Below are 27,433 nucleotides of genomic sequence, written 5' to 3' on the forward strand. Positions count from 1 at the left end.
TAATATTCAGTACCTCATTTTCCCATAGTTTACTTCATCTGCCAAGTTTTTGCTGACTCTGAGCCAGTCTATATCCCCCCCTGCAGGTTGTCATCCTTACCACTTGTCTTCCCACCTATATTTGGGTCATCTCCAAACTTAGCTACACTACATTCCCTATCAGTGTCAGTGTCAAAGTCAATAAAATTTATAGTGAACAAACTGATCATTTCAGCTTGGTTGCAGGCATATCATTTGACTAGATTTTTATAAATGAACTCCTGTTTCATGAACAATGTTTAACAAATATTGAACATTTAGATAAATTAAATGCTGATTCTTTATTTCAAAGTCTACAGACATAGAAAAGTCAAATAACTTGGTGCTGCAAATTTAAAAAGTATAAAGTTGAATAACAATTACACTGTGCTAATAGGACAGTAGAATCAGGTAGACAGCTTAAGACTCAGTTACTGACCCCCAAAAAGCAACTTTGCCATTGGCTAGAATTACTTTTATTTCCTCCCCATTATTTTAAAAATTTCAATTCAATTTTTTAAATTCATCAAAAGTTCTACTGCCCTTTTAACTGAGTGACAGGATATAAAATATTACAAGATTTTAGGTAAAAAAGTTAAATCTAGTGGTAAAAGCACACCAACAGGAAATTGATGCTGCTTCAGCTTTCTCTTTCAGGTTTCCTTTTATTAGCTATTGGGACCTCAACTCCAGTTGGAGTGATAAATGAAATTTGAGTACTGTTACACCTTTTTCACATGTGTTTTGGACTTGTATCATGCATTTCATGAAATGCAAAAGAAATAAAACTATTAAAAACAGGATTGCATACTGGTGAATTTGAATTCATGATTCGGTTTGATTCTAGTGAAAACTTATTTGTTCATCACAACATAAATCTGATTTTCAATGCAAAAATGATTGATTGGAAATTCAGAATAGTCTGATGCACCTGAGTTTTTTCCATTAAGATGTAGACTAAATTCTAGATTTAGAAGAATTTTAACATTCAAAATAGTAAGAGGAGCAGAAATGATATAGTATACTTTGAGCCCATAACTGAAACCTAACCGGGTCACAACAGTTAGAGGGAGGGGGTTCCAGATGAGAGTCTTATTCTATATCGGGCCTGCACTATACCTTGTTCATCATTGGAGAACTAACGTACTCGTGGCAGTTCTAGATACAAGTTAATCTGCATTTACTGACTTACAGCTATTAAGTTTCTCAAGTATATTGCAGCATTAATTATAGAAATAAGCAAAAACATTTAAAGTGTTATAACTGGTGCAGGTTTTCCATCTTAGCAATCATCCCATTAAAAGGCACCACATTCAGTGTGGCTGGCTGTGCTGTCTTCTGGATAGTAATCGGAGGTTGTTGCGCTTCCACATAGCCTTTCGCCACCTAAAAAGTAGGAGAAATAAGTAGGGATTAAATTTAAGGTTTACAGTAATTGATTTAATTAGGATTGGTGGGCAGAAGGCAAAGTAAAGATGGAATTTAAAATATTTAAGTTACCTAAAAGTACACAAGTTATGGAAAATTGGAATTTCACTGGCATTTTTCCATTTGGAATTTTACAACACTCTTCCCATTAGAGATTTTTTCTTTGTATCTCCTTATACTTTCAGAGAAACACGCCCTTAAGAAGTCTTCTCCCATTAAGTAGCAGCACTAGTTCACAGCAGTAAATGAGTACACATATGAAACAAATGGCTTTTGAGCCAATAACTTCCAGAAAACAAACCTAAGCATCAAAAGTCTGACTTATTCCTGTCAGCCTTACAGCTGGGGCATGTGTTCACTGATTTAATAACTATCAGGGGGAAACATTAATTAGGAATCAGTGAGAATTACAGATACATCATAGATTAGCCGCAGATTTTAACTAAATCAAGACAGTACTTAGCTCAAGGATGCAATGGCCTAGTAGTATTCCCATTAGACTATTAATCCAGAAGCTAATCAAATGTTCTGGGGACCTGGATTCAAATCCCATCATGGCAAGTGATTGTCAGTGTTAGACCCTTCATTCCAGAGATTCTTGATGGAAATTGAATTCAGTAAAACCATTCTGTTGTCAGAAAAAACATCTGGTTCATTAACATCTTCAGGGAAGGCAATCTATTATCCTGACTGGATCTGGCCCACAAGAGGCTTCAAAACCACAGCAATATGGTTGACTCAACTGTCTGTAGGCAATAAATGCTAGCCAGAGACATTTATATCCCATGAAGGGTGGTTTGGTGATTAGCACTGCTGCCTCTCCCCCAGCACCAGGGTCCCAGGTTCGATTCCAGCCTCTGGCGACTGTGGAGTTTGCACATTCTCCCCATGTCTGTGGGGTTTCCTCTGGTGCTCCGGTTTCCTCCCACAGTCCAAAGATGTGCAGGTCAGGTGAATTGGCCATACTAAATTGCCTATAGTGTTAGGTGCATTAGTCAGAGGGAAATGGGTCTGGGTGGGTTACTCTTTGGAGGGTTGGTGTGGACTGGTTGGGCTGAAGAGCCTGTTTCTGCACTGTAGGGAATCTAATTAATCTTTAGAAATGAACTTAAAAATAAAAATGCACTCAGTGCTTTACACTTTCATACCAACAGCAGCCCATCATAATAAAATGGAACAGTATTGTAACACATGGTCAGATAAAATAAGATTGCTTTACTGTCTGTTTGCACTGTACATTTTACTGACCAGCTGACTACTTTGAGGTTCATTGCATTTAACTGAATGTATCAAATAAGCCTGACAAAAACTGGTCAGTGTGTGGAGTTTGCACATTCTCCCCATGTCTGCATGGGTTTACTCCTGCAATCCAAAGATGTGCAGGTTAGGTGAATTGGCCATGCTAAATTGTCCAGTGTTCAGGGATGTGTAGGTTAGGTGCAATTAGGAGAATATAGGTTGAATTAGGAGAAAAAAAGCTCTTCACTGGTCGTGGTCATATCCAGCAAAAAAAAATGATGATGGTCACTGTTGGAGACCAAGTTCAAGGACACTCCGAAGGTCCAAACATTTTCAGCTACATCAATAACCTACCTTGTAGTAAAAGGGAAACAAATGGGAATGTTCATTGTGCAACCAATGAGAAAGGAGTTTATAACCGTATCCAGGTGACATTGCCAGTGCTAAATCTCTCATTAATTGACATCCTAGAGGTTGCCATTAACCAGAAACTTCACTGGATCAGCAACATAAATACCATGGCTAGAAGAGAGAGGTCAGAGATTAGGACTTTGTAGTAAGTCGATCATAGCAAGTCCACAGCAACCCCCTGAGGAGGAACCCACCCAGACCTGTTCCCCTACATATAACCCCTAACTAATGCACCCAACCCACACATCCCTGAACTGGACAATTTAGCATAGCCAATTCACCTAACCTGCACATCTTTGGATTACGGGAAGAAACCCACGCAGACACGGAGAATGTGCAAACTCCACACAGACAGACACCGGAGGCTGGAATCGAACGCAGGTCCCCGGCACTAGAGGTAGCAGTGCTAACCACTGAGCCACTGTACCGCCCTCGTAATTTGTCTTCTGAATCTTCAAAGTTTGTCCACCATTTACAAGCACAAGACGAGCAATGTGATGAAATAACTTGCTGGTCTAGGACAAAAACAGCTGCTACCTCATTGACCAAATCTAAAACATTCATTTCATTCTCTACCAGTGCACAGTATGTGTGCCACCAACAGGATTTACCACAGCTACTCAACAAGGCTTCTTCAACAACTTCCAAACCCATGACCTGTACCACTTGAACTGCAGTGAATCAAGGTGCTGGATCATCAGCACCTGCTCAAGGGCAGTTAGTGATTGGAAATAAATGCTGATCCAAGAAATTGGGAATGTAATTTTATAAACATACCTCATGGAACATTGCAGCATCCATGACCTGAGCCGCCTTCTGTTTGAAGCATCTTGACCAAAGATACTGACATTCCCAGAAGCAATGTTACCATCATCCATTTCAAAATATAAATGGGACTGTGACCTAGTGCGATTGGCTTCTTGTTCAGTGCTGGAACTGGAAGTGATTGAAATGGTGTCCTCAATCACTGCTTCATTTAGACACACTTCATTTTCGATGTCATCTAATTCATCTGATTAAAGATACAAATTTAATAGGCTAAAGCTGTACTTCAGAAGATTCATTCAATAAATGTAGGCACTTTATAACAGTCTTATAACTTCCATATATAGTCTGTTAATTTGCAGGTGCTTAGGTACAAATTAATTGAATTTGCAAAAACGCCACCATCCATTTGCTGAATTAGAATTGCCAACATAAATGGGTCCCAATTAACAATATCTGAAAATTAATTCAAATCCTTATCACCAAGGTGTGGCTAAGCCTCTGTGATTAGGGTCCCTTGGAGTGTTGGTTGAACAGTTGGAGGTGATTTGGCGATGCTAGTGTTGGACTGGGGTGTACAAAGTTTTTTTAAAAAAAAATCACACCACTAGGTTATAGTCCAACAGGTTTATGTGGAAGCACTAGCTTTTGGAGTGCTGCTCCTTTCAGGTGGTAACCACCTCATGAAAGAGCAGTACTCCGAAAGCTAGTGCTTCCAAATAAACTAGTCTGAGGTGTTTAAGGTCACAGCGAGCCAGAAATACAAAATTATCCATACTCTTGTGAAACAACACATCACCAAAAACAGGAGTATCTGGGAGGAATGAAATGGAGGGAAACATTTTACATGAACACGGTGTTCAAGTTCCAAAAACGTGCATTTCAATAGCTTCCTTAACACAAATGTTCTTGCTGTTTTGGTGCAATTTTTTTAAGTGATTATTTATTTTAAATAATTCAAACAAATGTACAAATAAGAACAGACTGGAGTAATGCTTCCCCTCTCTCCAATAAGTGGAGGAGAAATGAAATGATGAACAAGTTTGCCATCTGAAAGTCTGCTCAAGGGCAATGTCAGTTTACTCAAAGTAATAAAGTACGAACAATAGTTTTGAACATTTCAAAGTTAAAGAGACCAGCCTAGTTGCCTTGAACAGATGGCCCTCTGAAAACAACCTCGAAAGCCAGTTAAGAGCGACCCATGTTTCTGTGGATCTGGAGTCACATGCAGGCCAGACCAGCTAAGGATAGCTTCCCAAAAAGGAATTTTTGAAACAAATGGATTTTACAAGCAAGGTTCTGAGGAAGATCAGTTCAGAAGCAGAAGGCTATGGGGTGTCAGCAAGTAAGGCAACCTGCAAAGACAGCTGACGACGTGAGCTTAGGGAACACAAGGCAAATAGCCTGCTTCAGTTCTGTGGAGATTCAATGTTAAGTAATAATGAACTGAACAAGCAGATTGCTTTAAGGATGCTAGGAAGAAACATTAACTGAAGAAAACAACAAAGTGAAGGTACAACAATTTGCCAGAAGGAAACTGATACAGCCATGGCAGCTTAGCAAGAACCTAAATAAGATCAGGTTCACTGAGGTTCAAGCATCTAGGGGTTTTTCTGATATTTGTAATGAGATTATTTTCATAGTTCTTGCCCAGTAGAATATAGTTTGTCTCCTTTATCATTTTTATGTTCCTTTGTTAAAAGTATATTAGCAGCTTCTTGTGCTTATGTTCGGAGACTGACTGTTAAACAAAAAATTCAATAAAATGTATGGTCCATCAGGCCAGATTTCATTCAGGAATCTGATTTGAGCAGTATTACCACCAACTGGGATCATAACACGGATTGCAGCGATACAAAACAGCGACTCAACCTTTCTGGTCATGGGCAGTTAGGGGTATCAATAAATGCTGACCTAGCCACAAGTGTCCCAAGGACAAAATGTAAGACTGCGTAGAGGTCTGGGAATACCATATTTGAGGAAAGATATATTTTGCCTTGGAGGTGGTACAGTTCAAAAACATCATAAAGGTTAATTCCTGGGATTGAGAGTGTTGTCCTATGACAATAGGGCTATCCTCTTTGATATTTAGAAAGTTGAAAAGTGACCTCATTCAAATATACAAGATTCTGAAAGGTCTTAAAAGGACAGACAAATAAGTAGTTTCCCAGATGTTGGGGGATTTGGAACATTGGGATACATCCTCAGGATAAGGGACTGATCATTTATGACTAAGATAGGAAAACAATGGAGTTGAGCAGAAGGACTTGGGCATATACAAGTACATATCATGCAAGATGGCAGGAGTGGTTCAGAGATGATGAGTGGTTATTAAAGTACAGTACACAATAACTTGATTTTAATAATTGGGGAAGAGTGTACATTAGCATGGATAATATGTTATACATAACACTCGTTCAGCACCTGGTGTAATGTGCCGAGTTCTGAGAGCAATATTTAAAAGAAAAGTAGTGAACATCAGTAACGCAGATAGATTGGAGAAATTGGGACTGCTTTCTTTGAAGAAACGGTTGAAAGGAGATTTGATAGAGGTATTCAACATCACAAGGAGGTCTGACAGAGTAAATAGAGAAAATTTCTTTCCTAAATGATGGAAAGATCGCATACCAAAAAAGGCACAAAATTAAGATATGACTGGCCAAAGAAGCAGAGACACAAGGAGAAACTTCTCCTTAGTGACTGGTTAGGATCTTGAATGCACTGCCACAGTGTGGTGTTTGAAGATTTAACAGAGCCGATCAAGGAGGAATTGGTTTGTTACATGAAACAGGGAGAAAAATAAATGCAGGATTACAGGGAGGCGGCACTATGTGAATAGCTCCCCTAGGGAGCTGACAGGCCAAAACAGTACAAAATGCCAATATATTTAAAAGGCCTTGGACCTTTGAAATGCTCTACCACAGGTGGATTACGGAGGCTCAATGACAGTGTCTATTTGAGGTTAAAATGGACAATTAATAGTCAGAATTGAGGCAGAAGTTCATTCCTGATTTACGTTGACTGGCTTGAAGAGGACCACAATATCTATTGCTGTGCCTAGTTTTTAAATCTATTGAGTTTCAAGAGCAGTCTTCAGACTCCCACATATTGTATATAAACATGATTTCTCAGCATCAAGATTCATTAAATAATCAGATAGACATGGAACAGAAATCACATAGCAAGCAACAGCACTTGGCACACATTCAACACATGATCAGTGGCAATTAACAGAGCACATTTTTGACACAGTTGGAATTTGATAAAACTTGCTGAAATTCAGAACTATTAGTGGTAAAGACCAACAAATCACTTGAAGGCTTACTTTCCAATACTGTAGTAATAGAAATAGGTAACGAATGGAAGCCTGGATAATGTTCATTTTAAGCACAACCATTCTTTAAAAAAAATTACTCACTACCTAAAATTGGAACTTTACAGATTTTTTTCCTCCCCAGATTTAACTAAGGATTGTCGTAGCACCCAATGTATTTTTGGTAACCACCCATCCAAATTTCTTATTTCCCACCATACCAGATGACATGCAATCTGTGAAACATAGTTGAGCAATCAGAAAGGTAAAAGGTTGGTGGGACTTATAGAGTCAGAGTCATGGAGATGTAGAGCATGGAAACAGACCTTTCAGTCCAACCTGTCCATGCCGCCTAGATATCCCAACCGGCCCATATCCCTCCAAACCCTTCCTATTCAATACCCATCAAAATGCCTCAGATCCAGCCAGAAGACATTTGTTCTATTAAAGCCCTTGAAAACAATATATCTTGCTATATTTTCATTAATCATGAAACCCATTTTTGAACCTTTCTGGTTGTTTGACTAATGTCTACAATGCATTTTTCTATATTATAGAATCCCGACCGTGTAAACAGGCCATTTGGCCCAATAAGTCCACACCAACCCTCCAAAGAGAATCCCATCCAGACCCGTTCTTCTACCCTATTACTCTACATTTCCCCTGACTAATACACTCCCTTAAATACTATGGGCAATTTAGCACGGCCAATTCATCTAACCTACACATCTTTGGACTGTGGGAAGAAACCGGTGCACCCGGAGGAAACCCACACAGACACGGGAAGAATGTGCAAACTCCACACAGACAGACATTCGCCAGAGGCTGGAATCAAACCCAGGTCCCTGACGCTGTGAGGCAGCAGTGCTAAGCACTGAGCCACCATGTCACCTATATGCAATATCATGTTAACCTTGACAATTACTATTTAGATAATTCTATGAAATATCTTTTCTGTATCCACTCCCCAGTTCCTTCCTAACTTGCCTTCCTCTGCTGCTGGTCCTTCCTCATTATTCAAGTCACTTGACTGCCAGGAATACAGGCTTTCATTTTCATTGTGTACATGTATGTCCAAAGTGTTGCTGTGATCATCTTCATGGTCTTCAGCAGCCAAGTCCTCACTTTCTGAAAGACAAAAATGCAACTGATGTGTTTCTATTATTGTATCAACATCTCAAAAATAAGGTGGCTTAATCTGGTTGTTGATAGCATTCAATAGGACTATACAAAAGATCTTTTAACAAAGAAAGCACCAGAAGTTAGATGTATAGCACGGAAACAGACCCTTCGGTCCAACCTGTCCATGCCGACCAGATATTCCAACCCAATCTAGTCCCACCTGCCAGCACCCGGCCCATAACCCTCCAAACCCTTCCTATTTATATACCCATCCAAAGGCCTTTTAAATGTTGCAATTCTACCAGCCTCCACTACTTCCTCTGGCAGCTCATTCCATACACGTACTACCCTCTGCATGAAAAGGTTGGCCCATAGGTCTCTTCTGTATCTTTCCCCTCTCACCCTAAACCTATGCCCTCTAGTTCTGGACTCCCCGACCCCAGGGAAAAGACTTTGCCTATTTATCCTATCCATGCCCCTCAATTTTGTAAACCTCTATAAGGTCACCCCTCAGCCTCCGACGCTGCAGGGAAAACAGCCCCAAGCCTGTTCAGCCTCTCCCAATAGCTCACATCCTCCAACCCTGTCAAGTTAATGGATCTCAAGCAACTTGTTCTCTCAAAAGCAGTTCAACTATAATTCTCAAACTTGCATACACTTGAATCAAAGATATTAGTTTTATCTGAAGACATTTTCAAATTTCTGGTTGAAGTCTGTTCAAGGTGGCAGGAATACCTGGATTGCAATCAAAATGTTTTCTTTTACAGAAAAACCACCTTTGTTCTCAGGATGTGGGAGATGCTGACCGCATTTCTTACCCAAATGATTGGAGCACAGCCATATGGTTTGCAAGTTGTTGCAGGTATGGTTAAAGGTGTAGTATGGTTACACTAGGCCAGGTGGCAGGTTCACTTTCCTCATAGGTATGAGCTGGATTAGCAGGTTTTGAGAAGATTTGTAGCTCGGGTTGAGGTTCTGGATGTAAGTTTGCTCGCTGAGCTGGAAGGTTAGTTTTCAGACATTTCATCACCATACTCTATCATCAGTGAGCTTCCAGTGAAGTCTTCACCAGAGGCTCTCTGATGAAGTTACTGAGTGTGGTGATGAAACATCTGAAAATGAACTTTCCAGCTCAGCAAACAAACTTACATCATGAACTGGATTTTTATGAAAAGGCCACGGAGGTGATGGCAATTTTTCCTGCTCCCACCCCATAGGTTTATCTCATTTCTTGAAATCAATCTTGCAAATAATCAGCAAAATCTACCACACCCTAGTGCAATCAAATGTAGGAAAGAGAAACTTCTGCAAGTTCAATTAGCAACATATTAAATTTACATAGCATCTGTTAAGCACTGTTTTCTAAAGTTGTCCATCTCAGAGACCCATGATGCAATAGTAGAGTTGGGTGGGGAAGCTTACATTGAAGAGTGAAGGGACGGGGTGGGTTTAGGGAGAAATATTACACATTATCCATTCTCTCCTGTTATGGACCAGACACCCTCCAATTATTTTAATAAAAAGGTGGCCAAGACCCTCATTTCTTCTTATTTTTAAAGGCAAACGTGAAGTGCCTGTTCCAAATGCAATGCAACTAGTCAAACAACTTTATGTTAAGCAAAACAATTTATTTAAATACTGTAGTTAAAATACCAAAGAGAGGAATTTAGAACTATTGGAAATCTAATAAATGCAGTACTAACTAACTGTTCCACTAGAATGACATGTCATAAACACACCCCTTGTCAAAAAGGAACATTCAGACATTCTCCCATGATTTTTTTTCTCCCTCCTGGATTGGAGAACAGCAAGAGAAAATTCAGAGCAGCAGCAGCTTGGAGACAGTCACCAAAGCTTCCAACTCTGATCTCTCAACAGCTTCTGAAAAACCCAAAACCCAGAAATCCTAATGAGAGAGCTGAACACACCCATTCAGGCAGTTTACAAAAGCACCCAAGGCCTCCCAAGCAGTTTACTCAATGACCTTATCTAACCAGCTTGGTACTTCGCAGAGTCATACAACACAAACAGACCCTTCGGTCCAACCAGTCCATGCTGAACATAATCCCAAACTAAACCAGTCCCACAGCTGCCTGTCCCTGGCCATATCCCACCAAACCTTTCCTGTTCATGTACCTATCCAAATATCTTTGAAATTGTACCCACATCCACCACTTCTTTGAAGTTCATTCCAATCACAAACCATCTTGTGTAAAACATTTGCCCCTCATGTCTCAAAATCTCTCACTGAAAATGTGCCCCCTAGTTTAGGCAAAAGAAAACCACCATTAACTATCTATACCCCTCATTATTCTATAAAACGTCTATGACATCACCTCAACCTCCTACGCACCAGTGAAAAAAGGTCCAGCTTATTCAGCCTCCTTATAATTGAAACCTTCTATATCAGGCAACATTCTGATAAATCTCTACTGAACCCTCTCCAGCTTGATAATGTCCTTTATATAACTGAGCAACCAGAACTGGACACAGTATTCCGGAAGAGGCTTCACCAATGTCCGGTACAACATCAACGTGACTTCCCAACTCCTGTACACAAAGGTCTGAGCAATGAAGGCAAGTGTGCCAAACGCCTTTTAACCACGCCCTGTGACACAAACCTCAACAAATTATGTATTTTAACCCCTAGATCCCTCCGTTCAACCACATTACCCAAGACTACACCATTAATTGTGTAAGCTATATCTTTGTTTTGAATCAAAATGCAATACCTTACATTTATCTAGATTGAACTCCATCTGCCATTTTTTAGCCCATTGGCCCATTTGATTAAGATCCCTTTGTAATCTTAGAAAACCTTCTTCACTGTCTCTTTTGGTTAGTCTGTAAATTTATTAACCATGCTTTTTACATTCTCATCCAAATCATTTATAAAAAAGTGACAAAGGAGGACCCTGTGGAACACCACTGCTGACAGGTCTCCACTCAGAAACAGCCATCCAGCTCTGTCCCCTGCCGTTAAGCCAATTTGCAAACTCACCCTAAATCCCCTCTGACCTAACTCTGCTAATTAGTCTACCATTGCAGAACCTTGATGACTTTACTAAGAATAGAAATAAATGTCTACTGCCCTGCCAATCTTTTTGGTGTGAAGGAGCCGGTGTTGGACTGGGGTGGACAAGTTAAAAATCACACAACTCTAAACCTGCTGGACTATAAACTGGTGTTGAGAGATTTTTAATCTTTTCGGTAACTTACTCAAAAAAAAATTCAAATCAAGTTTGACATACACGATTTTCCTCACACTAATGTTTGTGAGACAGCGCAAAACAGACTGATATACTCAATCAGGTTAAAGGAGGATGTACTGAAAATATTGAAAAACGTAAGGATAGATAAGTCCTCTGGGCCAGATGGGATTTCCCACATTTTCTACAGAAAGTGAGGGAAGAGATTGTGTCTTTGGTGATCATCTTTGCCTCCTTACTGTCCACTGGAGTAGTGCCAGGTGACAGGAGGGTAGCAAATGTTATTCCCTTGTTCAAGAAAGGGAATAGGGATAATCCTGGAAACTATAGGCCAATCAGTCTTATGTCTGTGGTGGGCAAATTATTGGAGAGGATTTCGAGAGACAGGCGTTATGATTATTTGGAAAACCATAGCTTGATGAGCAATATTCAGTATGGCTGTGAGAGGGGCACATCATGCCTCACAAACCTTGTTGAATTCTGTGAGGATGTGACAAAATATATGTTAATGAAGGGAGAACAGTGGATGTGGTGTACATGCATTTTAGCAAGGCATTTCATAAGGTTCCTCACAGTAGACAAATTCAGAAAGGAGGCGGCAAGGAATACAGGTACATCTGGCTGAGCGGATACAGAATTGGCAGGACCATAGAAGACAGAGGGTGGTAGAAGATGAAAGTATTCAGCTTGGAGCTCGGTGACTAGTGGTGTTCCGAGGGATCAGTTCTGGGACCTCTGCTCTTTGTGATTTTTATGAGGACGTGGAAGGGTGGATTAGTAAGTTTGCCGGTGACACGGACATTGGTGGAGTGGTGGATAGTATGGAGGGCTGTTGTAGGTTGCAACAGGACATTGACCAGATGCAGAGCTGGGCTGATAGTGGCAGATGGAGTTCAACCTGGAAAAGTGTGAAGTGATTCATTTTGGAAGGTCAAACTCGAATGCAGATTACATGGTTAAAAGGTAGGATTCTTGGCAGTATGGAGGAACAGAGGGATCTTGGGGTCCACGTCCACAGATCCCTCTAAGTTGCCACCCAATCTGACAGGGTTTTTGAGGCGGCCTATGGTCTGTTGGCTTTTATTAGCAGGGGTAAATGGAGATTAATAGCCACGTGATTATGCTGCAGCTCTATAAAGCCCTGGTTAGACCACACTTGAAATATTGCGTTCATTTCTGGTCACATTATAAAAAGGACGTGGAAGCTTTCGAGAGGGTGCAGAGGATATTTATCAGGATGCTGCCAGGACTGGAGGCATGTCTTATGAAGCAAGGTTGAGGGAGCTAAGCTCATTCTCATTGGAACAAAGGAGGATGAGAGGTGACTTGATAGAGGTGTACAAGATGATGGCAGACATAGTTAGAGTGAACAGTCAGAGACTTTTTCCCAGGGTGGAAATATCACGAGGGGGCATAATTTTAAGGTAATCGGAGGAATGTTTAGGAGATGTCAGAGGTCAGTTCTTTACACAGAGTGGTGGGTGCATGGAATGCACTGACAACAGGGAAGACTCAGATACATTAAGGACATTTGAGCAACTCTTGAATACACACATGGAAGATAATACAATGAAGGTTATGTAGGTTAGTTTTATTTTAGAGTAGGATCAAAGGTCAGCACAACATCGAGGGCTGAACATACTGTTCTATGTTCTAGCCTCCAATCATCAGGCACCTCATCCATAGTTGGAGATTATTCAGTCTCAAAAAGAAACCAGGACAAAATAACCTCAAAAATTACAGCATCGGTATGCTCCTTGCTTGAAGGCTACACGGCCCATTTCCATTATCACCAACTAACCAATCATATCCCTTGTAGGGCCACAGACTCTGCAATTCTCCAAAATTGAAATTAAAAACTGCCAATTCATCAGTTTTTTTGTGGCAGCAACCTGACCTCAGCCAACATAGTCTATTGAGGACATACTTTACCCGAAAAAAAAACACAGGATTTAAAGCAGCCTTCGTGGTCACAACATCCAAGTCACTTCTCAGGACCCAAGAGTTTGGGAAACCCACTTGGAGGTTGTGCAATTCAGTTTTGGGGATTTCAGAGCAGGTGGTGAAAATTGTCATGCCGTCATTGTTAGTTTCTCATTAAAAGCTAGATTTTATATCTTTAGCATTAGAATCTATGAATATATTTTTCCATCAGATCTCTTAGTGCGGTAAAAACAGAACCATTGCTTGGAGAACTATTTTGGTGTCATCTCTCACTCTCTGCAAGACACTGCCACTAGGTTCACGCAACTGTTAGTCAGATTTTAATTTCCTGCGTACAACGCAGTCATCACTGCTATCCCACAACTTTACACAAGGGATAAATTTTATGCAGATTACCCACCATCATCTTCACAGACGAGATGCTCTGAAAACTGGGAATGATCAGGAGGCGCCAAATTCTGCAGATTTCTTTCCACTAGCTTTAGGCGACATTGCATTCTATACAAACGGCTTTTGAGAACCCGTATCTTCTCCTTATATTTTCTCTTTGAGTCCCTGTAACAGTTGTGTTCAAGCAGCTGATTTGGGGTAAGTTGGGCTCCACATCCCATTCTGCATGGTTGGCTCCAATGTTCGCAAACCTGTTCATGAGCTGCAAGGTTCTTCTGAAATACTTCAGTTGTACAGGCCTCATGTTTGCATTTCACTATTCTAAAGTCACAGGCAGCTTTATGGTTTGCAGATTGTTCAAGTGGAAAGGTCTCCCAGCAGCCATAGACATAGTTTTCACACTGCATTACAGAAACAAATAGCTGTTGTCATTCAACAGGAGGACAGCTTCACTTGATTTTAAGAAACACATAATAACTTGATCAAACATAGACCTGGATTGTTCACATATTAAAACAGAGTAAACGGAAATAAACGTAGCAGTGTTGAATAATGTCTGAAATAATGACAACATATTAATTGGAATCAAAAACATAAAGCAAAGACCAGGCAACGTATGGAGTGTGGAAAAATCAGATCCTTCACCAGAACCAGGAAATGCAATACGTTAAAGTAGGTAAAATGTGGAAGGTGGGAAAAGAGAGAAAGGTTTGAGATAGTGTGAAAGGCAGGAGACATTGGGCCTTCCACCACTTCTAACATTTTCAAAAAAGGGTGTGGGATTAAGACAATGAACAAACAAAAAAAATGTCCAAAGGGAGGACGATTGGCAGACTGTTGTTCTTGGATGGAAAAGCAAAGAGGAAATAGAACAGGGGAAGTAGAGATTCCCTGGAGCATCGGAGGCTGAGGGGTGATCATTTAGATGTTTATATATAATGAAGGGCATGGATAGGGTAAATAGACAAAGTCTTTTCCATGGGGTGGGGGAGTCCAGAACTAGAGAGCATAGGTTTAAGGTGAGACAGAAAAAAATTTTAAGAAAGGGACCAAAGGGGAAACTTTTTCATACAGTGGTGCATATATGGAATAAGCTATCAGAGAAAGGTGGAGGCTGGTACAATTGCAACATTTAAAAGGCATCCAGATGGGTATATGAATAGGAAGGGTTTAGAAGGACATGGGCAAAGACCTGGCAAATAGGACTAGATTAGGTTAGGATACCTGGTCGGCATGGATGTGTTGGACCAGATTTATTTCCATGCTGTACATCTATCTCTCTGACTCTAAATGAGATTGTCGAACTCAATATGGTGATCAGAAGGATACAATTTCCCTACTCAAAATGGAGCCATATTGGAAAATTAAAAAACAACAGATAACCATCCACTCAGCTTCACACTCACATCCTGAACAAAACGTATGCCATGAAGAGGATTCCTATCTGGTTGGTCTCGTCTATGTAGAACAGACCACACTGGTTTACTAAATTTACTGCTCAAAGAGAACAAAGTACATCAGTGTTTCACTTGGGTGAAATGTTTGAGACCCTAGATGGTGATGAGGTAGGAGGTAAAAGAGCAGATGTTGCATCTCCTGCACATAAATAGAAAGGATTTTTTTACTTATGCAAAAGCATTTTTTTTGTTGTTCATGGAGCGTGTTGACTGGGCAAGCATTTGCTGTGTATCCCTCATAATTCAGAGGGCAACCAATCATTCCACCAGTCAGAGTTGCAACAAAGGGTGAAGAGAAATCATAGAGACTTAAACCTTATGTTTCATAGTGCTGGACAGTGACGTCCTGAAATCAGGGCAGATTTTTAATTAGTGACTGTCCAACTACACATAAATACTGTTCTCAAATTTACCTTCATGATCAATCGGGCAATCATGTTGTGGATCATAGGGATGACAGAGCGAGCCACCCTTCTCACCTTCTTCCTGCAATATGGACATTCTTGCTTCCTGAGAAAAGGCATATTCCATTAAGTATAAGCAAACCCTGCTCGGGACTGGAATATACAGTCACAATTACAATCTGGGAAGCATTTTCATTAGCTGACCCATTTGATAGCTCATTGTTCAACAGAACACCTTGAATAATTCACATATTTTGTGAAAGTTTATTCTGGTACTACATTTTTATGTGCACAAGCCTCAAATTCATAGAATCGCTACAGTGTGGAAGCAGGCCATTTGGCCCATCGAGTCCCCAGAAAACTACTAGACACTACACTTCTGCCTTACAGTTGTTTAACATACCAAAAAACGTACGTCACCTTCACATATTATCCTTTCTGGTTTCTCATCTTTCTCTCCTATACAGGTAATCCTCAATCACCTCAGCTAGCTAGGCAGGCACTGTTCCTATTCAAGCATAGCTAGGCTACTTGATAGTATACCTAAGCAAACTGTACCAAGTTAAGACTTCAGCAATGCATTGTGCATCAGTATTACAGGATAGCAATTAGCTAAAGATAGCTTCCTTCTCCTGCTCACCCATCCTAGGTACTGAGGTTATTCTATATAACCATTGACACTCTAGTAGAAACATTCATCACACACGTCAACCTTCCATTCATTGACTCCATCTATTATTCTCACTGCCTCAGGAAGACAACTAATGTAATTAAAAACCCCACCCACCCCAGTTATAATCTATTCCAGATATAGGTTTGCTCGCTGAGCTGGAAGGTTCGTTTTCATATGTTTTGGCACCCTACTAGGTAACATTTCAGTGAGCCTCCGGATGCAGCACTGGTGATGTAGCCCACTTTCTATTTACATATTTGGGTTTCCTTAGGTTGATGATATCATTTCCTGTGGTGACGTTATTTCCTCCTCTTCTTTTCCTGGGATTCAAGTGGGTTCCATCAGGCAGAAGATACAAAAGGTTGAATACATATCCAACAGGTTCAAGAACAGCTTCTTCCCTGCTGTTACTCAACTTCTGAATGGATCTCAAAATTTTAAAATTTAAAATGTTGACCACACTCTTTGTGCACCTTCTTTGCAGCTGTAACATTGTATTCCTTGCTGTTACCCTAAAGCACTTTGAAGATACAGGTAATCTGCCTGTACTGCACACAAAACAAAGCTTTTCACTGTACCTAGGTATATCAGATGATAAATCAAATAAAAAAACATAATAGGCCAAAGTCTAAACAGCAGTTTACATTCTCCATGTCTACAAATCCATGAAGGAGGGGACTAGGGACATTTAACTTACTGAGATAAAACTATCAATGCAATTAGGGAAATTATTTCAAAACAAAAAATGGTTAAGAAATGCATTTTGGTAGAAGAAACGTGGACAGACAATCCAAGCTCAACAGTACAATGTCACGAGGGACAACTTTTTAAATTGAAAAAAAACAGAGTGTGGTTCACATCCAGAACGAACTTCCTCAGGATTTGGGTCCAATTACAGCTTGTAAAAAACATTCGGATAAGTATATGAATAGGAAAGATTTGGAGGGATATGGGCCACGAGCAGGCTGGTAGAACTAGTTTAATTTGGGATTACATTCAACACTGACCGGTCCATTTCTGTACTGTATAACCATGAAGTGAGGCTACACCTTGACAAATCATTGGTTAGACCAGGTTTACAATATTGTGTGTTCAGTTCTGGACACCTTACTTAAGGATATTACACCCCTGGAGACAGTTTAAAGGGAAATTTACTAAAATTATACCAGAAATTAGGGATTTCAGATTAGAGAAACTGGGCCAAATCCCCTCTGTTCCAAGGAGAGGAACAGTAGACCTATAGAGGTGTTCAAAATTAAGAAAAATTTGGAAGGGGTAAAGAAAGAATATTCAGTTTTCACTAATTATGTCAGTAACTAGGGATCACAATTTCAAGATTGTTTACAAAACAGCTAGGAATGCAAAGGGGAGAAACTTCTTTACTCTTTAGGAGAGTGGAGGCAGCAAATTCCATAGAAGATTTCAAAAGAGATATTTGAAAGTGACGAGTTTAGAGAGCTACAGAGAGATAGGCGAGTAGAACTAGCTGGGTCACCCTTTCAGGAGCTGGTATAGACAAGATGGATTGAATGGCCTCCTTCCATACTGTAAAATCTATTATTGTAAAGGCTGCACATATTTCGAACATTGGATCTTTTCTGGTATAACGTGCTTTACTCTAAAGTGCTGGTGAGTAGACACTCCTGTTAGAGTGTATTCCTCAACGTTTGCAAACTGAATTCAAACTTAACCCAAACAGGGAAGACTTGTGCCCTCAGTTCTAAATCAGAAAATCTAAAACCTGCTTTTAGTTGACAAGAGAATTTTCAAACGTAGCTGCATCCTAAAGGAATGAAATCTCAGACTTTTCTCCCCCCCCTCAGCAAATCACACCACAGATGTCATCCAGAGTTGGAAAAAAAAGACCTTTCCATTGAATAACTTCACAAATTCAAGGAATTTGCTATTTGATTGCTGGTTGACAGAAATGACTACATTTTAGTGGACTCTGTAAGGAGCCTATGAAAATATATCCACATGCTCCAAATTTAAATTCACGTAAAGTGGGTTGGATCAGAATTAACTACTTTCACAAAGTTTTTTTCTGTTCAATGCTTCAACATTTTCAAAACAATAGCATATAGAAGTTTCCCCACAGAAGGTATGCACACCACTGAAATGCATCAGGCACTATGTATTTATTAAGAAGTTATTAATAAATTTGTCTTTACTCTGTAAGCCACTTCAAAATACAGCCTCTGCAGAAGACATGCTGGCAGATGAGTTCCACAGGATCTTTGAGCACACCGTGACAGATGGTACAGATGAACTCAGGGTCAGGTACATTTTCAAACAGCTCAACATCATAACCAGAATCCTAAATCAAAAAAAACACAAACCTTTTAGATTTTATCCCAATTTGAAGAGAGAGTATTAAAGACTGAATGAAACAGAGAAAGAGGGAGGGAAAAATAGTGTGTAAAACACTCAAATTGTAGAGGCGGAGAGATTGGAGTAGTATCATACAGGTTCTTGCTCAGACTAAGATTGAACTCCTAGGTATCAGAAGGCAGTCATCCACTATCATCATATCACTCACCTTCATCAAGATGCATAACATAATAAGTAATGTTTATTTCATTTAATTCAGAGATGCAGTTAGCTCCCCATGATCTGCCACACGGTGGCTCAGTGGTTAGCACTTACCTCACAGAGCCAGGGACTCAGGCTTGATTCCAGCCTTGGGCGACTGTCAGTGTGGAATTTGCACATTCACCCACTGTCTGTGTGGGTTTCCTCCGGGTGGTCTGGTTTCCTCGCATAATCCAAAGATTACAGGTGAGGCGAAATGGCCAGGCTAAATTGCCCATAGTGTTCAGGAATGTGTAAGTTAGGTGCATTAGTCGAGGTAAATGTAGAGTAATGGGGAATGGGTTTGGGTGGTATACTCTTCAGAAGGTCAGTGTGGACTTGATGGGCTGAAGGGTCTGTTTCCACACTGTAGGGATTCTATGATGAGATTCAAAGCAAAACTTTTCACCGTACTTGTGACAACAAATCAAATACACAAGTGCAAGCATATCATGAAACGGTGAGGTACTTTCCCATCTCATCCTGTACGTACTCTCTGATATATACATTTTTAACGTCAACTTGTTCAAATACAATACAGCAACTCCATGGGGAATGTGAATCCAGATCTTCTGACCCAGAGGTAGGGACAATACCATGCACAAAACCTCTGAAAATATTTTGATGTGTTTGTGGATGCTATGCCACATCTCCAGGAGAGGAGGGACTTGAAGCCAGGCCTCCTGGCTCAGAGATAGGAGACTGAGCCTGTGATTTATACTACAGGAGCTTTACAGCAACCACCTTTGATTTTCCCTCCAGTCTCCATCAGGTCCACTTCAACGCTGTCCTTTTGAAAGGACTGTTTTAATCCACACCTCTCAAAATATTGAGGGAAGAGAGAGTTGGTGTTTAGGAAGATGGAGATGGTTTTGACATGTGAAATTTGCCCAGATTAATCCCCAGCAAACAAAGAGAGAACCATCTGTTAGCCACTTCCCCGATAGGCTCATTACAATAACCACAGGTGTCAGGACCCAGCCAACTGGAGTGCAGCCAAGGAATTCAGCTACCCCCCCCCCATTCCTTTTCATTGTCACACAGCCTAGATAAAAGGATCTCCAATGGCTGCTACTTTCACCTTTCCCAGCATTTCTAAGGCCACAGACAGACCCATGCCCAGGCTGTGTCTTGGCAGATCAATTTATCCCACTGCACTGTTTTACCACTGTAAACACCTAATGTGCTATAGACTGATGGCTGGAATGCAGAAAGATGTCTTGAAACTGGGCAGTCACCCTCATCAGAGACCCCCTCCTTCCTCAGAGCAGATAATTTAATAACAGCCAGGAAATCCATCTGCAAACTGTGCGAGGGCTTTAAGGGGAGAAATGTTCAACACCAGACAAAACCTGGTATAACAAAAAAATCATAATCCTTCAACTGCCACACCCCCCCCCAAATTCTCTTGAACAAGTCCTTCTCCGTTTAGATGTGTCTGGGAAGCACGCAATAGAAGATCTGTTTAAACAAAAAAAAAATTACTCTGGGTGAGAGATCTTAAAATCTATTCAATTTTAGCATGGAGGACAAGGATGTCAGAACGCATATGCATTGTAACCCCTCCCATCCAGAACCTAACCTCAACTGGTGACAAGGATCTGGGTTTAGTGGCGAGTGTCTGCTTAACCGAGACCATGACCTCCTTTTTCACTTCCACCTCTGGAGCGCACACACCAGCATTGCTGCTCGGTAACGGGTTTGCTTTCAGTGACATGATCTCACAATTACTGTCCAATCAGTACTAGAGGCTGCAGCTATCACTGTTCACAGTTGGTCTAATTGAATCCAGAGGATGTGGGTACGGTTACAATGTTTAAAAAGACATTTTAGATAAATACATGACTAAGTAGTGGTTATGCAAGGGTCAGGTGGTCTGCTTCAGAGGAGACACCACATAGTTGTCAAACTAATTCTCTTAGAATCCATTATGGACATCTGTTAGCAGTGGGGATACCCTATTTAACATACCAGGTGAAGAACATAGGGCCATAGGGTAATTTAAGCACAGAAACAGACCTTTTGGCCCAACCAGTCCAAGCTGACCATGTTGCCGAACTAAACCAGTCCCACCTGCCTCTGCTTAGCCTATATCCACCTCTAAACATTTCTTATTCAGGTGCTTATCTAAATATCTGTTAAACATTGTAACTGTACCCATATTAACCACTTTCTCTGGAAGTTCATTCCATACATGAACCGTGTAATAAAAAAAGTCTAAAAACTCTCCCCTCTCACCCTAAATATACACCCCCTCGTCTTGAAATCCCCCAGAGGGAAAAAAGACACCTTCCATTAACCCTATCTATACCCCTCATGATTTTATAAACCTCTAAAAAAGGCCACCCCTCAACCTCCTACGCTCCAGTGAAAACAGTCCCAGCCTCTCCTTGTAATTCAAACCCTCCATTGCCTGCAACAATCTACTTACTTTGACTTAAAAAAAAGGGCAGACAACAAAAAGACAAATCATAGAATCCCTACAGCGTGGAAGCAGGCTATTTGGCCCATCAAGTCCACACCAACCCTCTGAAGAGCATCCCACCCCTCCACCCAATCCCTGCATTTCTCATGGCTAACTCACCTAATCTACACATCCCTGAACACCATGGATAATTTCCCACAGCCAATCCACCTAACCTGTACATCTTTGGACTGTGGGCAGCAACTGGAGCACCAGGAGGAAACCCACACAGACAGGGAGAATGTGCAAACTCCACACGGACAGACAGTCGCCCAAGGCTAGAATCGAGCCCGGGTCCCTGGCACCATGAGGCAGCAATGCTAACCACTGAGCAATCATGCCACATTAAAGCCAAATTAAAGTTAGGATTAAAAGCCATCTCTTTGGGTTATTCAATGACAACAAGAGGCAGCATTTTAAGCACTGCAGATGTAAACATAATCTGTTAACATTATTATAAGTTTAAATAAATGCATCCTAAATGGACTTCCATCTCATCATGTGGAGGCTGGTACAATGACAACATTTAAAAGGCATCTGGATGGGCATATGAATAGGAAGGGTCAAGGGGGATATGGGTCAAATACTGGTAAATGGGACTAGATTAACTTAGGATATCTGGTCGGCACGGACAAGCTAGACCTCATGGTCTGTTCCTTTGCTGTGCATCTCTATGACTCTGTATGTAGGGAATCCAATTTGGAGTAAAGAATGATAGAACATGGCTGAAAGCCATAACAAATTAAAAGGTCCAAAGAGACTTGAGTGTCCATGGACAAAAATCAATAAAACACACTGAACAGATACAGAAAATAAATCAAGGTGCCGAGTGGAATGCTGGCCATTGCACCTTGAGGGTTGAATGAGAAATTTCCATTAAGCTTAATAACACAAAGGTCTGATCAGGCAATACCTGATGTTCATAGAAACAGGCCATTTCGCCCAACAAGTCCACACCGACTATCCGAAGTGTAACCTACACAGACCCGTGCCCCTACCCTATATTTACTCCTGACTAATGCACCTAACCGACATCCCTGAACATCATGGCCAATTTAGCATGGCCAATCCACTTAACATGCCCATCTTTGGACTGTGCCTTCTTTATGCAGTGCAAAGCATCTCACCCTGCATATAATTGGTCTCGGAGGGAGTGCAGCATAGATCAACCAGAATGATTCCTGGACTTAAACGCTACAAGGCAAGACTATACACACCCCAACATTGAATTCTCTAGAATCAACAGCTTCTCCAATCAACATTTGAGATGTTTAATGAGACCTGGTAGTTTCTAACTGCCCCATCCGTCAGCTGTGGAATCCAGACTTCAGGGACAGAGTCTAAAATTTAGAGTCAGACCTATCAGGAGTGAAATTAAGCAACAAATCTAACTAGCGTTTGTGAAAATGAAAGTTAATGTTTCAGGTCCAATGACCCTTCTGCAGAACAGCTAGGAAAATATGTATGTCGATTTTGCTGCTCCTCGGGTGCTGCCTGAACCGCTGTGCACTTCCAGCACCACTAATCCAAAATCTGGTTTCCAGCATCTGCAGTCATTGTTTTTACCTAGGAAAATGTGTCAGTTTATGCGCAGAAGATAGGGGACAGGGAGGAAATGATAGGTGGGGAGAGAAGAAGAGTTGGACAAAGGAGTGGTTAATGATGTGGCTGGGAGGATGAATAGCTGTTGATGGAGACTGTTAGCTGCTAACAAAAGGTAGTGTGTAATGGCAGACAATATAATCGCAAGGCCTGGTATGAGAGGTAGGGGGCTAGGACATGGGGTAGCTCAGGCCCGAAGATGATTGAACACGAGAAAGTCTGGAGGGCTGCAGGGTTCCCAAGCGGAAAGTGAGGTGTTGTTCTTTCAGCTTGCACGGAGCTTCACTGGAGCACTGCAGCAAGCCCAAGACCAGATGTTGGCCAGGGAACAGGGAGGGGTGTTAAAGTGGCAGGCAACTGGAAGCTCAGGGTCTTTTTTGCAGGCAGGATGTAGATGTTCTGCAAAGCGGTCACCCAGAATACGCTTCATTTTCCCAAATGTAGATGAGACCGCACTGTGAATAGCGAATGCAGTAGACTAGGTTCTGTGAAATGCAGGTAAAGCGTTGCTTCACCTGGAAGGTGTGTTTGGACCCTTGGATACTGAGGAGGGAGGAGGTAAATGAGCAGGTGAAGGTGCTGTTTGGGAGCACAGGGTGGGGAAGATGGTAGGAGAGAGAGGGTGTTGGAAGTAAAAAAAAACAAAAGAGTGGACCAGCATGTTCCTGACGGAGTGGTCCCTGCTGAAGGCACATAAGAGAAGGGAGGGGGGAGTAGGTGTCCGGTGGTGGCATCTCACTGGAGGTGGCAGCTGATGATCTTCTGGATGCTGGTGGGATGATAGGTGAGGACAAGGGGAACCCTATCGCTGTTGCGGGAGGAGAGAGAGGGGTGAGGGTGGAAGTGCGGAAGACCGGCTGGACCTAATTGAGGGCCCTGTCAACTATATAGTGCTGGGGAATCCTCAGTTGAGGAAGAAGGTGGATATTTAAGAGGCTTCCTTGGTGAGGTTGGTATCAGAACAAATACAACAGAGATGGAGGAACTGGGAGAATAGAATGGAGTCTTTACAGGAAACAGGGTGTGATGATGAAAAGTGCAGATAGATGTGGGATGCGGTGAGTTTATCGCAGATGAATGAGCATTTATCCCCAGAAATTGAAACAGATGTTGATGAAGGGAAGGGAGGAGTTGGAGATAGACCAGGCAAAAGTGCGGCTCGGGTAGAAATTGGAAAATCAAGAAATCTTTCCAATTTCGGACAGGACGGGGAAGCACTACCTATGATATCATCGATATTTCGGAAAAGGATTCATGGGTGGGGGCCAGAATAGGACTGGAACCTTTTCCACAGTTCTCTGTTTTTAACCAAGAGTTAGTGTTTATAACTTTCTTCCACAATCAACTGTCGATGCCCGATTATAGGTTAGGAGTCATACAGCACAGAAACAGACTCTTCGGTCCAACCAGTCTATGCCAAACATAATCCCAAACTAAATGAATCCCACTTGCCTGCATTTGGCCCAAATCCCTCCAAACCTTCCCTGTGTACTTATCCAAATTAAACATTGTAACAGTACCCACGTCCAACACTTGCCCAGGAAGTTATTCCACATACAAACAACCTTCAAAAATTTGCTCATGTCTTTTTTAAATCCCTCTCCTCACCTTAAAAAATTCCAGAGTCTCAAATTCCCCCATAGAGAAACTCACCCTTTACACCTTGTGATTTTAAAATTCAACTATAAAGAGGTCACCCCTCAACCTCCTATGCTCCAGCAAAAATAGTCCCGGTCTATCCTTTTAACTCAAACCCTCCATTCCTGGCAACGTCCTAGTAAATCACTTCTGAATCCTCTCCAGCTTAATATCGTTCCTGCAACAGAGAGACCAGAACGGGACACAGTACTCCAGAAGAGGTCTTTTGTGCTTGTTTGATTTTAATTTTAAAATGACAATTGATTTTTGTAAATTAGACACATGAAAGGCTAGCGAGTTTGGAGAAGATTTGTATCTCAGGTTGATGTAAGTTTGCTCGCTGAGCTGCAAAGTTCATTTTCAGGTGTTTTGTCACCATACTAGGTATCATCTGGAGCTTCACTGAAGGCTCACTGATGTTGGTGACTATGGTGACAAAGCATTTGAAAGTGAACCTTCCAGCTCTGAGTAAACTTTCATCCACATAACACCTATGAAAAAAATGCAAGCATATGGAATTAGGTTACTGAATGATGCAATAAAACAGTCTACTCTTGTTCCTATGCTTGCTCTCCCTAAAGCACTAAGACAACCAGAGGAGCAGAAGGCAACATGAATAACACTTCCTACAAACTCCAGCTGTGAAGGAAACATTGGCAGAGGCGACTGTGTTCGAGATTCCTGTGGACTGTTTTAATGGTTCCCCACAGAGTGCCTGCAATCACCTCACCACCCAACATTTCAACTCCCCCTCCCACTCTGCCGAGGGCATAGAGGTCCTGGGTCTCCTTCACCGCCGCTCCCTCGCCACCAGACGCCTGCAGGAAGTACGCCTGATTTTCCACCTCGGAACACTTCAACCCCAGGGCATCAATGTGGCCTTCAACAGTTTCCTCATTTCCCCTTCCGCCACCTCACCTCCAAACTTCCAGCTCAGCACTGTCCCCATGACTTGTCCTACCTGCCTATCTCTTTTTCCACCTATCCACCTTCATCTCCTCCCCCACTCACCTATTGTACTCTATGCTACTCTCTCCCCACCCCTACCCTCCTCCAGCTTATCTCTCCACGCTTCAGGCTCTCTGCCTTCCTGATGAAGGGCTTTTGCCCAAAACATCGATTTTGCTGCTCCTCAGATGCTGCCTGAACTGCTGTGCATTGCCAGCACCACTAATCCAGAATCCATTTACTGTAAAGGAGTTTAGCAATGAAAAACTTCTGTTTTATTAGTTGCAGGGAGTTAGAAAGCAAATGAGACATAACTATTGGTACTGAGACACAGATGATGACAGACAAAATTGTTTTTCTGGCTATCTACCCCCTAACAGCAAACAATTGACATGTGAACCTTCGGTTGTTACTGGAGAACAGTCATTGGGAGAGTCAGATTGAAATCATGGGAAGCTATGCATCACAATAAGATGCCACAGAGAGACCAGGAAATACAGACAATAAACTGTAGGAGATAAAGCATGAACTGGTTCAGCTGATTTTAATAAGTTATCCAGAAGCGCACAGGGTGGAAAAAAAAAGTTTAGTCCTGTGCTCATGTTGAAAGAGTAGCCAAAAGCAGAGAGATGTGGAACTAGCAAGGATTGAGCTCAATCGAGTGCAGAACCCACCCCCCTAACTCTAAATCAGGTCAAGAATTACAAATTAGGAGCTTTGCATCAAATGGTGCCTTGACAATTCAAAGTTGATGCTGCCAAGCTATTGAAATCGGGTAAATAGTTTACACCGTGGAATATTGTTTCTATACATTGTTCATGGTAACCCTGGAGGTCCGAAGTAGTAACGTGTAGCAATTCACCTGGCCGTTCTTATAACGGGCAGCTCTTGAGAGAGCAATTTAAACGCAAGCAAATCAAGAATAACTGCAGTTACTTGTAATTCCAGACAGCAACTTTACATTTAAGAAATAAATGTAATGAGAGAGAATCAGACATTAGAATTCGTAACTTTCCAGCCCTTAGAAAAAAAATACAAATCAACTTTCGGTTTTTATTTAACTGGCTTTGAAGAGGTATTTTAGCATCTGTAAAACATTACAGGTTAAAGTTTAATCGAATTACCGGCACATGAAGGAGACGCCCATATTCTGTCAAGTACTATCTCGCCACACACACACACACACAAATCCAACTATATTTTACAAGTTATCACATTCCCTGTACAAAAAGAAACGGAAGGCTCTAAAAAACGCGAGAAATAAAGCAGCATTGGGATGGGCAGTAAGGGGGGGGGGGCAAGATACAGACGGAGACAGGAAAGTTCAGATGGGTGTATAAACCCTGGAAGTTGTTCGCTCCCTGCATAAAGCTCTGTCTCTTAAGCAGAATACTAGTGACTTTTTAACACCGCCACCAGCTTAACTTTTAAAAAAAAAAGTTACTCAATGACGGACACAAGCCTGGTTTTCACGGAATGACTAACAGACTAGGCACAGCAGTACTTTGGTACAATTTATTCTGGTTTTCTACTTCAAATAACCAGCATTACCAAGTAAACCAAAAAAGAACTCAACAAAATGCTGGAAGCTAGAAACAAAGGCAGAAATAGCTCAGCGGGTCTGGCAGAACCTATGAAGAGAAAAGAAAATTAACTGCAGGAGGTGCAATGACCCTCCTGCAAAAGCCATTGCCAAGTACCTGCAACGCTTCCTCATCCCAATCCATATCGCTCCAACCCATCCAATGTGCAGCCACCGGCTGGAAATGCGTCCTTTTTCTGCAGTCACATGATAACACCCTACTCTCCAATCACATCTCCCCGTTACCTGGTTGAT

The 27,433-nt window shown here is 41.5% G+C and overlaps 1 protein-coding gene across 1 annotated transcript; it reads right to left on the reverse strand.

Moving 5' to 3' along the window:
• Positions 1-1,315: 1,315 nt before the first annotated feature.
• On the reverse strand, positions 1,316-27,433 carry rnf151 (ring finger protein 151). Its single transcript, XM_043711323.1, has 7 exons — positions 27,297-27,433; positions 18,545-18,690; positions 15,710-15,806; positions 13,850-14,240; positions 8,162-8,302; positions 3,874-4,108; positions 1,316-1,404 (listed from the first exon to the last, which is right to left on the reverse strand). Exons 1-7 carry the CDS (start codon positions 27,336-27,338, stop codon positions 1,332-1,334), a joined length of 1,125 nt encoding a protein of 374 aa, XP_043567258.1. The 5' UTR covers positions 27,339-27,433; the 3' UTR covers positions 1,316-1,331.

This window comes from Chiloscyllium plagiosum, chromosome 21 (assembly GCF_004010195.1).
Source record: "Chiloscyllium plagiosum isolate BGI_BamShark_2017 chromosome 21, ASM401019v2, whole genome shotgun sequence".
Classification (NCBI taxonomy): domain Eukaryota; kingdom Metazoa; phylum Chordata; class Chondrichthyes; order Orectolobiformes; family Hemiscylliidae; genus Chiloscyllium; species Chiloscyllium plagiosum.